At 45.3% G+C, this 13,959-nt stretch overlaps 1 protein-coding gene across 1 annotated transcript in view; it reads right to left on the bottom strand.

Moving 5' to 3' along the window:
• The window catches only part of HS3ST3A1 (heparan sulfate-glucosamine 3-sulfotransferase 3A1), a 106,142-nt gene extending 97,433 nt beyond the window's left edge, over positions 1-8,709 (bottom strand). The window contains exon 1 of the mRNA XM_055258019.2: positions 7,266-8,709. Within this exon, the coding sequence (XP_055113994.2) occupies positions 7,266-7,864 (599 nt within the window). The 5' untranslated portion in view covers positions 7,865-8,709. The remainder of the gene's footprint in view (positions 1-7,265) is intronic.
• Between the last annotated feature and the right edge of the window lie 5,250 nt (positions 8,710-13,959).

Here is a 13,959-nt window from a genome sequence, read left to right as displayed (position 1 = left end):
TACGCCCAAGTCTGATTTTTCTCTGACCGTTATTTTAGTTTTTAGCTCTTTGTGCCCTCAGAGACCTGTCATTTACATCAACGTTTTTGTTCTCTATGACAAGAAGCTTTGGGGAACCTTTCACACCTTCTTCAGTTTACATTTGCCCGCTGTAGAAGACAGAAAGAAAGGAATACAAAACTGTCTCTGTGCTTGGTTCGGGAACAAGAGAGTAGGAGGGAGCCGTGAGCCAATATGATTATGAAATCAGCTGAGGGAAAGATCAGCATGTCTGGAAGCAACAGGTGCAGGGCAGGGGAGGGGAAGCTAGCAGGCCTATCCTGGGGGCCCTTCCGAAGGAAAGGAAAGAAGAAACACAGAATAAAAGAGAATCGGCACAGGCAGGATTTCAGTATGAGCCCTCATCCTTCAACGCCTGTTAGGCTTCTCCTGCCTTCTTTGCTGTTTTCACCTTTGATTTTAGAATCATTTTAGATATTACAATTGTGAAAAATAGTACAGAGAATTCGCATACCCCTTTCACCCAAATGATCATCTTAGGGGATATCATAACCCTAGAGCAGTACAACGATCAAAACCAAGAAACTGACGTTGGTATAATGTTATTAACTAAACTGCACACATTATCCACATTTCCCCAGTTTTCCCATAAATGCCTTAGTTCAGACCCAGGATCTGACCAAGGGCACCCTCGTGTTTACTCGTTAGTAATGACTCACCTTTGTCTCTCCGCATCTGGGAGAGCTTAGTGGTCTTGGCGTTGTTTTGTATGATCCTGACACTTTTGAAGAGTACTGGTCAAGTATTTTGTAAAATGTTCCTCAATCCGTGTTTGTCTAATGTTTTCTCATGGCTATACTGGGGCTATGGATTTGGGGGAAGATTACTACACAGGTGAAGTGCCTTCCTATTGTATTATATTGGGGATCGTGATCTCAAAACAACAGAGAATGCTAACCTTGGTCACTTGGTTAAGGTGGTGTCTGTCAGTTTCTCCACTCCATCTGTCCTATTTGTCCCTTTCATCCTGCCTTCCTTTAACCTGACCACCACCCTGCATCCCAGCCTGCTCTCCCAGGCCCTGGACTGCAGGCACAGAAACGCCTGTCCTGTCGGAACTCTCAAAGCGCTTTCCTGTGAAGCTGTCCCGTGTGTGGTGGACAGGATTCTCAACAGGGCATCTCAGGCACCTTAAGGGTTAAACAGGCTTCTGTTTAGAATCACAGGACCCTCCTCCAGAGCCTGTACCACACAGGGGAAGGAACAGGCCTGCATTACTGATGTTGAAATAAAATCATCTGGAAGTATTTTCATTTGAAGCTGGCTTTCAGACACAGAGGCAAAACACACTAACAAAAGTAATCTGGGGCATATGGTATTCCTTTCAGTCATAGGCATTTTTAATATAAATCCCCTAATCATTTATATCTTGGTTTTCAGTTTATTGTGAAGCCAAATCTCTTATTTCTCTCCAAAGAATAAACTCCCTGCCTAAAAGAAGTGAATGATCCTTGCTTGAAAAAAAGGCAAAGTGCAGCTCATCTGCACTAGGCAGATCATCTTGCTATAAGTGCCACCTAAACACAAGTTTTTGTTGTTGCTGTAGTTTCTTTTTTAAATTGAGACTGCAAATATGCTCTATCATGATGAGGTTTTTCAAAGTTCTCCCTTTAGGGGTTCCTTGCTGACTCCTCCTCCCACTAGGTGGCGCTATACATCACATTCAAAGCGGGCTGTTCGAGTCGGTGAACAGTTTTGTGTTGAAACCTTTGCAAGAATGTCTCTCGAATTCCCGATGGCAAGTACTAAACTTCATTGTTAATTAAACACTTCCCCTGTCTCTTTTCACATTTATTGTCATCAGACAACTGAAACAGGCCAGTTCTGAATTCCTGTAATACAGTCGGGCAATCTTAGGATAGATGTTAAGTTTTTAGGGGCATGAAGAATCATGACCACATAGTAAGGCAAAAATTCAAGAGTTACATCACGAAGGCAAGAAATTGGGGAAAGGCTTCCATTCACTAACTCAGCATTGCCTGGACTATGATCTCAATAGTGCCCCCAAATTCTTCCCTACTCACGGTGTCCAATATTGCTCAGAAGTTCCCCAACTACTTAATAACATTCCTCTCATAAATTCAATTTCTAAAATTTGGCTTCACAACAGTTTGTTTATTCACTATATAAATATCCCCCATAGAGATTTTTAAACTGTATCAAATTAGCAAAAGATTTAAAGTGCTGACAAGCATTTTTAAGCATCCTTATAAAATGCAAAGATGAGGGCTTTCTTCTGATTACATATTAGAGGCACATATTTAATAAGAAACCTTATGTTCACAATTGCAACTCATCACTTAAGCAGAACAAATTTTCTAAAAGCTTGGAGTTTAATATCATTAGGAAACCCATACCAAGAAATGATGCTCTTTTTCAGCCAAGTTACTATCACTTGGTGGAGGAAGATTTCCCCCTAAGGAAAAGAGCTAAGAATATCAAGTTCCCAACTGGGCCCAGCAATTTGACTGATGGTAATTGCAATTTGCAGTTGTTCAACTGTGTCCCGGAGAGATACGAGGCCTTTGTTGTTGTTGTTGTTGTTCATATCAGAGAGTTTTGCTTGCTCTGCAACACTCTTCTCATGAAGTAAGCATCTGGTCTATGTGAGGTTAGCCCCTATCGTCATTAATTACACAGGCTTATTTCATTCCCATGACCCTGCCAAAATACAGATTTGGCACTTATTCTTTCCTGGCCAATCAACAGACTTATTTACAGGAGACAAATATTTTGGCCAGGGTATTGTCTTTTTAAAGAGCAGGCAGGAGATTATAATGCAGTGGTGGATTTTCATAGAAGTCTATGAATTTCACATAAAGTATAAGAGCATATTATAAATCTCATCCCTGTAAAGGAATATTCATTCACACAAGGCATTCCAGTCCAAGCTCTACCAAGCGTTTTTGGTGTTGTTTAATGCCTGGACTCTGATCTCAATAGTGTCCCCAAACTGTTCCCTACTGAGGATGTCCAATATTGCTCAGACATTCCCCAACTACTTAGTAACTTTCCTCTCATAAATTCCATCATTGTCCCTGCCTTCTCGGTGTCTGCTCCTGCATGTGTGAGGGCACACACACACACACACACACACACACACACACACAGAGGAACTAGGCAGATCAACTTGCATTTCTGGTTGTCTACTGGGGATGAGCCCAGAGTTCAGACATTTAGCAAACTAGATGACAGTATTTTGGGTCCCCAACCTGTGACTAGGTGGGGTATGTCTAGGTACCGAGAACTTCTATAGACAAGTACTCCAGACTCACAGTCCAAAGCAACATCTCACTCTCTTCCTAGCCCTCATCTATTCCCAATGTTCTTTCCTCTGCCCTAAGGACAGAGCGCCCTTGGCCTTCAGTCCACATGACCTTCCTTGCATGGGTGGCCAGACTGCAGCTTCGTGGCTCGGATTTCATTTCAAACTCTTCACACAGAAGGGGCTTGCACAGTACAGGAGGGTGGGAAACTGCACATGGAGGGACTTTGCAGCTGCTCCCAGCTGCTACGAAATGCCAATTTCTCCTCCTAGGAATCGAAAGGGCCTCTGCTCAGTATGCCTCTCTAACGGACTTGAAAAACGGGGCCATGATCATTCGAGGGCAGAAAATTTCAAATTTTGATGAAGTCAGGGGAGCACTAATTCCTAAACTGTGAGCTGGACAATATTTGATCTTCCCGTATGCTCTAGAATAAAATCTTTCTCTGCTGAAATTGTCCAGACTTGGTAAAGAAAAGAAACTGAAATATAAGAAATAGACATGCTAGTGTAAGAGACTGGATAATAAATATTTCCTATCTTGTACCAAAATAATAAACTGAAATGTTATTGAATCTAAACATTTATATACATACATAGGTATGTGTATGTGTACACACATGTACACACATATTTAACTACTTTATTAATAAGTGTCTTCTAGCTTACAAGAAAAAAAGAGACATACCTTTTAGCTGGTGCAGATAGAAACAAGCAGAAGAGAGCCTCCTTATTAAATTCTAAGCTCGCCTGCTCTTGAACTACAGTAGAGGTATTCGGTCCTGACTTCCAGCAAAGATCTCAATGTTTTGAAGCTAAGGAAACTTTTTCCTTTCCTTTATGAAGCCATCATACATACAAGCGAAATGGACACTATTCTTTGCAAAGGACTGCTTTACCGTCACATGCAAGCCACAGACATTTGTTGTAGTGATATCATGTCTGCTAAATTAAGTAATGAGGAGTGTTTTTTTTTTTTTTAACTCCATCAGGGTCGAGTTTCTCAGCATATAAAAATTTGCCTTTGTTTTATTTATTTTGGAGGAAGTCTATTAGGACATTTAAATTAGTAAGAATAATTTGCTTTCTAGAGATTTTGAATAATAAATGTCTTCTTTATCTTTACTACAAATGTGTTCAAATGAAGGAAGTGTTTATTACTTCACTCTTGGAAAAAACTTCATAAAGTATTTTATTTTCTTCCCAGTGAGAGTAATTGACTGAAAAAGTTCAGCAACAGGCATTTCTAACTCACAAACTCATTCTCCAAGACACTTTCTTCAAACTTGCTAATTGCAGCAGATCTGTCTCTTTGTGAGGACAGTAGGTGGCACTGCCACCACAAACTATCATGGCTAACTGAGTGATTTCACTGGGCAAAAAAAGGCTAGACATTTTAGGATTCTCCCGTGTCAATGTACACCTAAAAATAATTATATAGGTTTTTCTCTTCCATAATTCACTGCTGGGTGAAAATATCTGGGATTTATTTCTGTTCATGTGTGTGTGTGTCTGTGATAGTGTGGTCATAAGTGTGTGGTACAAATCCTGTATTGCAAAGTTTGGGCTGACTCATGTAGGTCTAACTGAATCTCCTGTTCTAAACTATTAGCTAAATATAAGTGGCTAAAATGCACTTAATATTTAAGTGGCATTCTGAGTAGGAGATTTTTTTTTCATAGTTGAGCCTTCAGTCTTGCTCACAAACATCAAACTCCAAGTTCAGAGCCAAGATGAAAGAGAACTGTGGGGAAATTTCATTAAATAATCACATAATCCAGGCTCCATACGTTGGATTTTTTTTAAATAAGTTTCCTATGTAATTGAGTTAAACGTAAATTTATGCATCCAATAAAAAAACCACTGCAAATGGTAAAACAAAGACATTGCTCCAACACTTAGAAAATTAAATTCACCAAACCATGAAGTCTACTGTGCAGTTATTTTTGTAACCACCATAAATTGCTTTACAAAACTCTTCTGCTGGCGTAAACAATCCAAGAAGAGATTTACTTTATAGCATGCATTCAGTTTCCAAAGGAAAGAGTGGCCTACAAGTTTATGACTCTTTTTTTCTTTTTTCTTTCTTTCTTTCTTTTTTTTTTAAAATACTTGTGTTTCTAGTTACCTTGAAACCTTCCTCCCCTTACAGGAGCTCAGAAAGGTCCACGGAAAATAAGATCCAGGTCTGCAGATACACTGTGCCCCCCAAATACTCATTTCTGGAATAAGAAGAAACAATCCTACTTTGTGGAAATAAAGTTTATATGGCAAAAGGAAAATAAACGGTTTTAGTACTAAATATTTCACCATATTTAATAGCACCTCAGAGCCTAACGTAGTATTAGATGTTTCAGGCAGTCAGCTTGAAATGTGTTCGCTTATAGCACGGTATGAGGCCGAATTCAATGCAAACTGCTATAGATAAGAGTTTTAGGGGTCTTTAATCACTTCTTTCTCGTGTCCTTGATGGAAAAAACAGAGCTGCCTTTGTGCTAAAAAGAAGGACCTGTTGTTTCCAGATTCAACAGGTCATTTTTATAAGAACTTCCCAGAGGATACAACATAAATGACAGAAACACAAGGGGATATTTTAAGTGGCTGATGATTTTAAATGATATATAATCTATATTAAGGGAAGGTTGTTTGTTTTTTCTTTCCAACAAATGGAAAGTTACTGTTTTAAAAGTGTTTAATGTTCAAATTCTATTTTCAGGGCCAAATCTTTTCTCTGTGAGCGGATTTACTGTAAATTCGGCTCCTGAAATCAATCTGAGAGTGCAATTGGCCCCTCAAGTAAATAAACTTGTCAAATCGTATCCGTTTCTGTGTTGGGGATGAATGATTAATTTAATGGGCTTTTTGAAATATACCTAAATTGTGTTGTAATTTTTGTAACATTGTTTCAGTTAAAATAATAAAGAGAATGCATATTTTATGAGCAAGATAAACTTTATAAAATGGAAAATTCTAGCAACATAATTTTTACTGGTACTTTGAAGAAAGAAAAAAAGCCAATATATTATGGCAAACAAAATCCAGGTGACACTAGATTTATTAGAATCTGGCTGATTTTATTATTAAAGGTGGTCTGAATTTGAAGAGACTGGCAAATTTAAGATCTAAGCGAGACTTATTTCCTAAACTGTATTGGCAAAGTTGTGCCTATGTATTTTTCTCACTTTTGTCTTCTTCTTTTAATTGGCTACCTTATTTGTAAAGAGGATTGAAGATCTTTAGAAAAGTTTCTGTCAGTCAAGAGACAAAAGTTACTTTTCCCTACAAATATGAAAAGCACTTTACAAAACTCATTCTTTGCCCTCAAACAAAAGTTATTGCCAAGCGTCCTTTAAAATACAGTGCTTGGTTGCTTTCCCTTGCTCAGACAGACATATATTTTCCAAACTACCCAGATTCTCTGGTTCTTGACACTTTTACTAAGTCTCTATATTACTTCCCACCTAGGACAACTATCTGGCAAAAGGTCAAGGTAAATAAATACCTGATGGTAAAGACTGTGTTAACCACAGAGAACTTTCCAAAAGATAAAGAATGAAAACGGGCTTCTTTGGGAAGGAGAAGGAAATCTATTAATTGTTGAACAGGTTTCTAATTTAGAAGAGACTTTTTTTTTTTTCCTTCAGTTAAATACATGAATACTTTCGCAGAGCAGGAGAAAGAGACCAGACTGGCTATTTGCTGACAAGGGATTCCCAAGGATGAAAATTATGAAGGCCAGAATTTCCCTCCCACTCTCTCCCTCAACATCCACTTCCCAGGAAGGAGAAGGCGGAGAGGGAAGAAAGACCCCTGATGACCCTTCGCCTTCTGCATGAAGTGGGGAGGAGGGCGAACTGGGGGTCACCGAGGGCTCTCCCACGTCTTTCCCAGCCCAGGACCCCCGGATCCTTCAGCCCCCGCGCGGGCCCGCCCCGCTCACCGGTACCAGGCGAGGCCCTTGTCGTAGCTGCGGTCGAAGAAGTGGGGCTCGGCGCCCACGGCGCGCACGTCGGGGTGCACGCGCAGGAACTCCAGCAGCGCCCGCGTGCCGCCCTTCTTCACGCCGATGATGATGGCCTGCGGCAGCTGCTTGCTGCCTTCGTCCAGGAGCAGCGCCAGGGTCCCCGGCGTGGCCTCGGCCACGCTGCTTCCGGCCCCGGAGCCGCCGGGACCCCCTGCCAGGCCAGGGGACTCCTCTTCCCAGGCCGCCTCCTCGCCGTCGTCGCGGGGCGCGGGCGGCCTGCGTCTCCGCCGCTGCTGCAGTTGCAGGAGGCGCTTTCTCTGTGCCGCCGCCGGCCACTCCGCCAGCTCCCGCGGGCCTCCGGCCAGGACGCCGCCACCAGGGGCCCCCGCCTCCTCTCCGCCGCCGGACAGCCCCACGACGGGGCCGGACAGGGTCTGGCAGCGCTCGGCCAGGCAGTAGAAGACGTAAAGGGACGTGAGCAGGGAGCAGAGCATCAGCAAGAACTTCCGGAAGATGCTGCGGGACAGCGGTTCGGCCGAGGTGGGGAGGGCGCCGGCCAGGCCCGGAGGGGCCATCCTAGCCGGAGGCGACGTCGGGCAACGCGCCGGCCATGCTAGGCCTGGACCCCGACAGGTGCCAGAGCATCCCCCCGGCGGGCCTGCGTGCTGGACGGAGGCCACATCGCCGTGCGCCCCTGTGGCCGTGCGAACTGTCCCGGGAGGCGGCGGCCGGGACCCCGCGGGGAGACGGAGTCCCGGGGGCCCCGCGCAGGATCCCTGCCTCCAGTCGAGGGGGCGGGAAGGGGAACGCTGGTCCGTGCTTAAGAAACCATCGTCTTAGATTCGCCCAAGTCCTGAGCTTGGGGCAGCCTCGGCCCCCCGGTTCCCCGCAAGAGTTGCCGCAATCGGGGTCTTGGCAGCGGTGTCGAAGGCGTGCGTCTCAGTCCCGGCCCGGAGAGACTTCTCGGCGCGGATCTCCGCTCAGCGATCCTGCATCCCTGGCTTGGTCCCGGTGAGGGCACGCGCGGCTGCCGGGCCTCTGCGCTCCGTGCGCTCCAGACAGGGGCGAGCGACAGTGACCTCCAGCCCCGGCTTTCTCCGGTCCCCTTGCCCGCCTGGGCGCGTTCTCTCCGCCCGGGTTCAGGTTCTCTCGGCCAAGGAGCGAGGTCCCCCCGAGTCCCTCTGCCCGAGCGGGAGACAGGAGGCCCGTGCCGAGCCGTCCACCCGTCTCCGTGCGCGCCGTGTTGCTCCAAACTGCTCTTGGAGCCCACCTGTGAGCCGCGTGGCTGGGCTGGGCTGGGCTGCGAGGGACCTGTCAGCGGCCCCCGCCACTGTGCTCGCAGGCGCTCACCGGCTGCCTCCTGGGCCGCCGCTGCCGCCGCCACACGTGGGACGCCGAGGGCAGCAAACTTGCTGGTGACGTCAACGGCCCGGGCCGGACCAGCCTCCGGACGAGCGCAGCGGGGCGCGGATCAGCGGCCAGGCGGGGCCAGACGGGCGGGGTGGGATGGAGAAAAGGTGGCGCGGGCTCCGCAGCGGCCGCCCAATGGCACTGGAGAGGTCGGGGGCGGCAGGGGCGACGCCCCTTCCCCAGTGTCCCCCATTCCTCCCGGCGGCTTCGCCCCCTTCCAGTGGATCCGGTGTCTGCGGCGACTCCGGGGTTGCCTGAGTGACAGCTAAGGCCGGCCGGATCCCTGGGGGCCTGACTTTCACCCAACACGCCACTAGCTTGGTGAGGGGCTCCAGAGCTCTCCACCGCAGCTCAGCCCTCCGCAGCCCTGACCCTCTCCAGGTTCCCCGCGCTCTGCTCCCCTCTCGGCACTGTTGCCCTATCTTTCCCCATCTTACCGCTTTCCATCGCCTGGAACCTACTCTTCGTCCCCTTGGAAGTTTTGTTTGCAGCAGTTCCCAGTACTGCGCTGCACGCCACGCCCCAGTTTGTCTGGAGCAAACCGAATTCCTCTGCAGCAGCTTGGACTTCTACCTACTCAACTGTCTGCTGCGGGTCTTGGAGCAAAGCTCTTCCTCCCATCAGTTTGTTTTTTGTTTGTTTGTTTTCTTTTCTTTTCTTCTTTTGATTGTTTTCCCTTGGATTTGTATAAGATGATCCAGTCCTCCAGGGCCTAGAAAGGAACAACCTCTTAGGAAAAAAAAAAACAATGCATAAATCAAAGGCAAAATTAAAATTAAAAAAAATTCAACTCCGATTCCAAGTCCCTATGCCCAATTTTTAATGTAGTGTGTATTTCCTTAATGTTCTTTCTACTTGTGTATGTGTGTGTGCGCGCGCGTGCACGCTCGCAAAGGGGTTAAACGTCCTTTCATAAACTGCGGTTTCCTCTTTCCCTTGCCTCCCCTGACCCTATATCCTCTTCGTGCCCTCCCCGGAGAGCAGGTCAGGAACGGATACAAACCGCCTTGCTGTCTAATGGAGGGAGGTGGCCCGTGGAACCTGCATGAGGTGGTTTTTTGTTCCAATCCTATTTGTTCCTTATTTTTTGGTTTCCTTGCCTCCACGGTATACCTCGCCATGTGGGCGGTAGCCTGGCAGCTTCATACCAGCCCCTGTAAGCTGTGGAGGCAGCTTTCTGAGGCCACTGTGGATGCTAACAAGGGCCCACCGCAGGCTCAAGGTCCACGGTGCAGGAAACTTACCAGGCATTTCTGCGTCCCCATGCAGGAACTTCGCAGCCTTTCTGTGCTCTATTTGACCACGCAAGTGGAAGTCAGCTTCCACTTTTTCAGCTTCCAAGGGGGACCTAGTGATTCTAACTCTGGGCTTGCATGGATCCATGAATTTGTGCCCTGTTAGATAAATACTCACTGCTGGATATGGTTTATGGTTTTATGTTTATGAACTACCAATCCTAACTGATTCAACAACCAGTGAAGAGCTTTTTAGATCCTGATGCCGTAAAGCACTGGGCGTTTACGAGGATGGACAAGCCCTGCCAAGCTTTAATGCCCTTTTTTGTTCTAAAATCGGATATTGACAAACCAGTTGAGATCTAATGCTAACGTAAGCTTTCCTGTGTTTTCACATTTTTTCCCTAAGTACTTCGGTCAGATTTGCAGAAGGAAGACAACAAAACAAAGACCATTTTTAAGTTGTTTTGAAGGCATGCAGTCTCATGAATGCTTGTAAACATGCCCCAGTTTCCTGGACTGGAAAATGATGGGCTCGAAGTTCCCTTCTAGCTCCAACATGACATCATAGCTTGTGTTTAGTCTTTCACTTTCTGAGCACAGGTCTTTCCTTTACGTGGGTATTAAAGGCATTCGATGTAGGAAACACTGTTCTCACCATCACTTGCATGACATGTAGGGCAGCTCTGCACTTTAGAAGCAAAATGTGAGCCACAAATAAAAGCTGCATGAATAATTTTTAATTTCTAGTAATTTTTTTCTATGTTTTTTGAAATGGGGTCTCACTGTCACCCAGGCTGGAGTGCAATGGCACAATCTTGGCTCACTGCAACCTCTGCCTCCCGGGCTCAAGTGATCTTCCCACCTTAGCCTCCTGAGTAGCTAGGACTACAGGCATGTGCCACTATACCTAGCTAATTTTTTGTTGTTGTTTTTTGTAGAGATGGGGTTTTGCCATGTTGCCCAGGCTAATTTCTAGTAAATTTTAGCACCTTACAAAAGGTTAAAAAAAGAAGCAGAGAAAGTTATCTTTTCATAATATACCCCATACATCCAAAAACGTGACTATAACATGTAGTCAATATAAAAATGATTGAAGTCATGTATGTTCTTTCCTTTCATACTAAGTCTTTGGAATCCAGTGTGAATGTTACACTTCCGCACATCTCAGTTGGGACTAGCCGCATTTCAAATGCTCAATACCCCTAGGTGGCTGGTGGCTACCCTAGTAAGACAGCACAAATGGGGATGTTGTTTTGGTGGGAGGGGTGAATCTGTCAGGGTCTTAACAAGAATCAGACAGCACATTCAAATTAGGATAATGCATGGAGGGTTTATTTACAAAAGATCTGTTTATAAAGGACTAGAAAAGACAACCACCCTAAGCTAGTAGCACTGGCACTGTCACTGACTACCCTTATGTCTGAAAGAATGAGGGAAAGGAGGGGCTACCAAAACCAGGAGGGAAAAAGTCCATAGAAGAGGCCCTTGACAGTGGCAGCAACCTTTCGTGGTGACACACAGCCTGTCCAAGGCACCTCTTAGAAAAGGAATCAGGGAAAGAAATGTTCTTGATAAGACAATAGGGGATAGGTATGTGGCATTATGTTTAATTGTGACGAAAATCAAGAAGGGTGATTAAAGTCTCATGATAACATTAGGTACAGTCACACGACACAGCCTTTTAGAACATTCCTTCTTTCATCCACTCAGATGCTTACATTAGAATGGAAACAAGTTGGAACTGATGATTATTATGGTTCTTTGATGGGGAAATAAATGCCTGCCAAAATGCCAAAGAGCGCAACAGACTTTGTTGCACAGCTTCTTCCTGTTATTCCCTTTCTCTTTGTTATTCCATGTTTATTAGTCAAGGTTTTCCAGAGAGATAGAACTAATAGGATATATGGATATAGATAGACATCAATATAGATAGATGGATTAGAGACAGATGATAGAGATAGAGAGAGATAGAGAGATGAGAGGTGATTTACTAGGGAATTGGCTCACGTGATTATGGAGGCTGAGAAGTCCCACGACAAGCCATCTGCAAGCTGCAGACCCTGAATGCTGGTAGTGTAGCTCAGTCCAAGTCTGAAAGCCTCAGAGCCCAGAAAGCCAGTGGTGCAAGTTCTGAGAACCAGAGGTCCACTGGTGCAAGCCTTGGGGTCCAAAAGCAAGACATCCTGGAGTTCTGATGCCCAGTAGCATGAGGAGGAGAATGTATCCCAGCTCCAGGATGTAGATAAAGATACCTTTGGCTGGGCTCAGTGGCTCATGCCTGTAATCCCAACACTTTGGGAGGCCAAGGTAGGCAGATGACCTGACGTCAGGAGTTCAAGACCAGCCTGGCCAACATGGTGAAACCCCGTCTCTATTAAAAATACAAAAATTAGCCAGGCATGGTGGTGGGTGTCTGTGATCCCAGCTACCGAGGAGGCTGAGGTAGGAGAATCGCTTGAACTCAGGAGGCGGAGGTTGCAGTGAGCCAAGATTGCACCACTGCACTCCAGCCTGGGTGACAGATTGAGACTCCATCTCAAAAAAAAAAAAAAAAAAAAAAAAAAGACACATTCGCCTTCTCTCTGTTTTTGTTCTCTCTAGGCCCCCCAGCCAGTTGGATAGTGCCTGCCCACATTGAGGGTGGATCTTTCCAACCTAGTCCACTCAGACTCACATGCTAATCTCCTCTGAAAACATCCTTACAGAAAGAACCCAAAATAATGCCTTCTCTAGGTATTCCTCAGTCCAGTCAAGTTAACACCTAAAATTAATTATCACATCATGTTAAAGCATGCTTTCAAGACCCTTGAAAGCAATAAGGCTCTGCCTTGGAAAAAGCTCCAGGTTTACCTTGCTATCACAGAAGCTGGTCTCATGCTCGGTGGTGAAATGGGTGAGGTCTGTGTTCAGTGACTTTCAGCTTCCCTCTCTGTACCCTTCTGGCTTCCTTACTGTGATACCTACTCTTGCAATGCCACCCAGGGTCCTCTGAGGCCTCCCATCTTCAATCCCTTCCCAGGCCTGGATCTTATAAACCTGTTATTCTACCGTACAAGCATTGCTTACCATCTCTCATGCCCTACCACAGAGGTTTAACATTGTAAAGTAAGTAATACTTTTAAAGAGGACTCACTCCCACTGACCCATATATTAATGGTTTATACTCATTCAGAAAACTTAATATACATTAATGTATAACAAATAAAACAATTACATCCATATGCACATCCACCTCTTTCTCTTTCTCTCTGTCTCCCAGAGAGAAGTGGATGTAGATATATGAGAGAGATAGATTGACAGATTGATCAATAGACAGAAATACAGATACTTTCTAAAAAAAATACTGAAAGTTTCTAGTAGTGTGGAGAATATGGAGATCACCCTTTGGCCTCCTGAAATAATGGGCATAATTGATGTGCATGAACTAATGGATAGTTCTGCTCTGAGAATTTAGAGTGCTTCACCATAGATTTTTTACCTTCCCTTTCCCCAAAGACCCACATACCTGAAAAACAACTCTTACAGCTCTCCAGAGCCCTGCTCCTTTCTTATCTGTCTCTCAGTCACATCCCTGCCTCCATCACCTACCAGGCTACCACATGCCAGCCAAACCAACACAGAAGCCAATGAGCTCAGGAGTCCATTGATGTGATCTATATCCAGGTCAAGATATAGATTAAGGGTAAAAGGCATTCAGAACAGAGTATGTCCCACAAGTGGGGAAACAGATTTAAGAGCTTATGAGCTTAGTGGCGAAAACATGAACACACCCCTTAGCATGCAAAATTATATTGTATTCAATAAACTATCAGACTTCATGTTCCACACTCACCAGATTCATTTTCAATTCACAAATTTCACCTGTTTCTTTCTTTCTTTTTTTTTTTGGAGGCGGAGTTTTGCTCTTGTTGCCCAGATTGGAGTGCAATGGCGCGATCTCAGCTCACCACAACCTCCGCCTCCCAGGTTCAAGCAATTCTCCTGCCTCAGCCTCCTGAGTAGCTACGATTACAGGCATGCAC

The sequence above is a fragment of the Symphalangus syndactylus genome, chromosome 20 (assembly GCF_028878055.3).
Source record: "Symphalangus syndactylus isolate Jambi chromosome 20, NHGRI_mSymSyn1-v2.1_pri, whole genome shotgun sequence".
Classification (NCBI taxonomy): domain Eukaryota; kingdom Metazoa; phylum Chordata; class Mammalia; order Primates; family Hylobatidae; genus Symphalangus; species Symphalangus syndactylus.
This window is presented reverse-complemented; position numbering and strand designations above follow the sequence as displayed.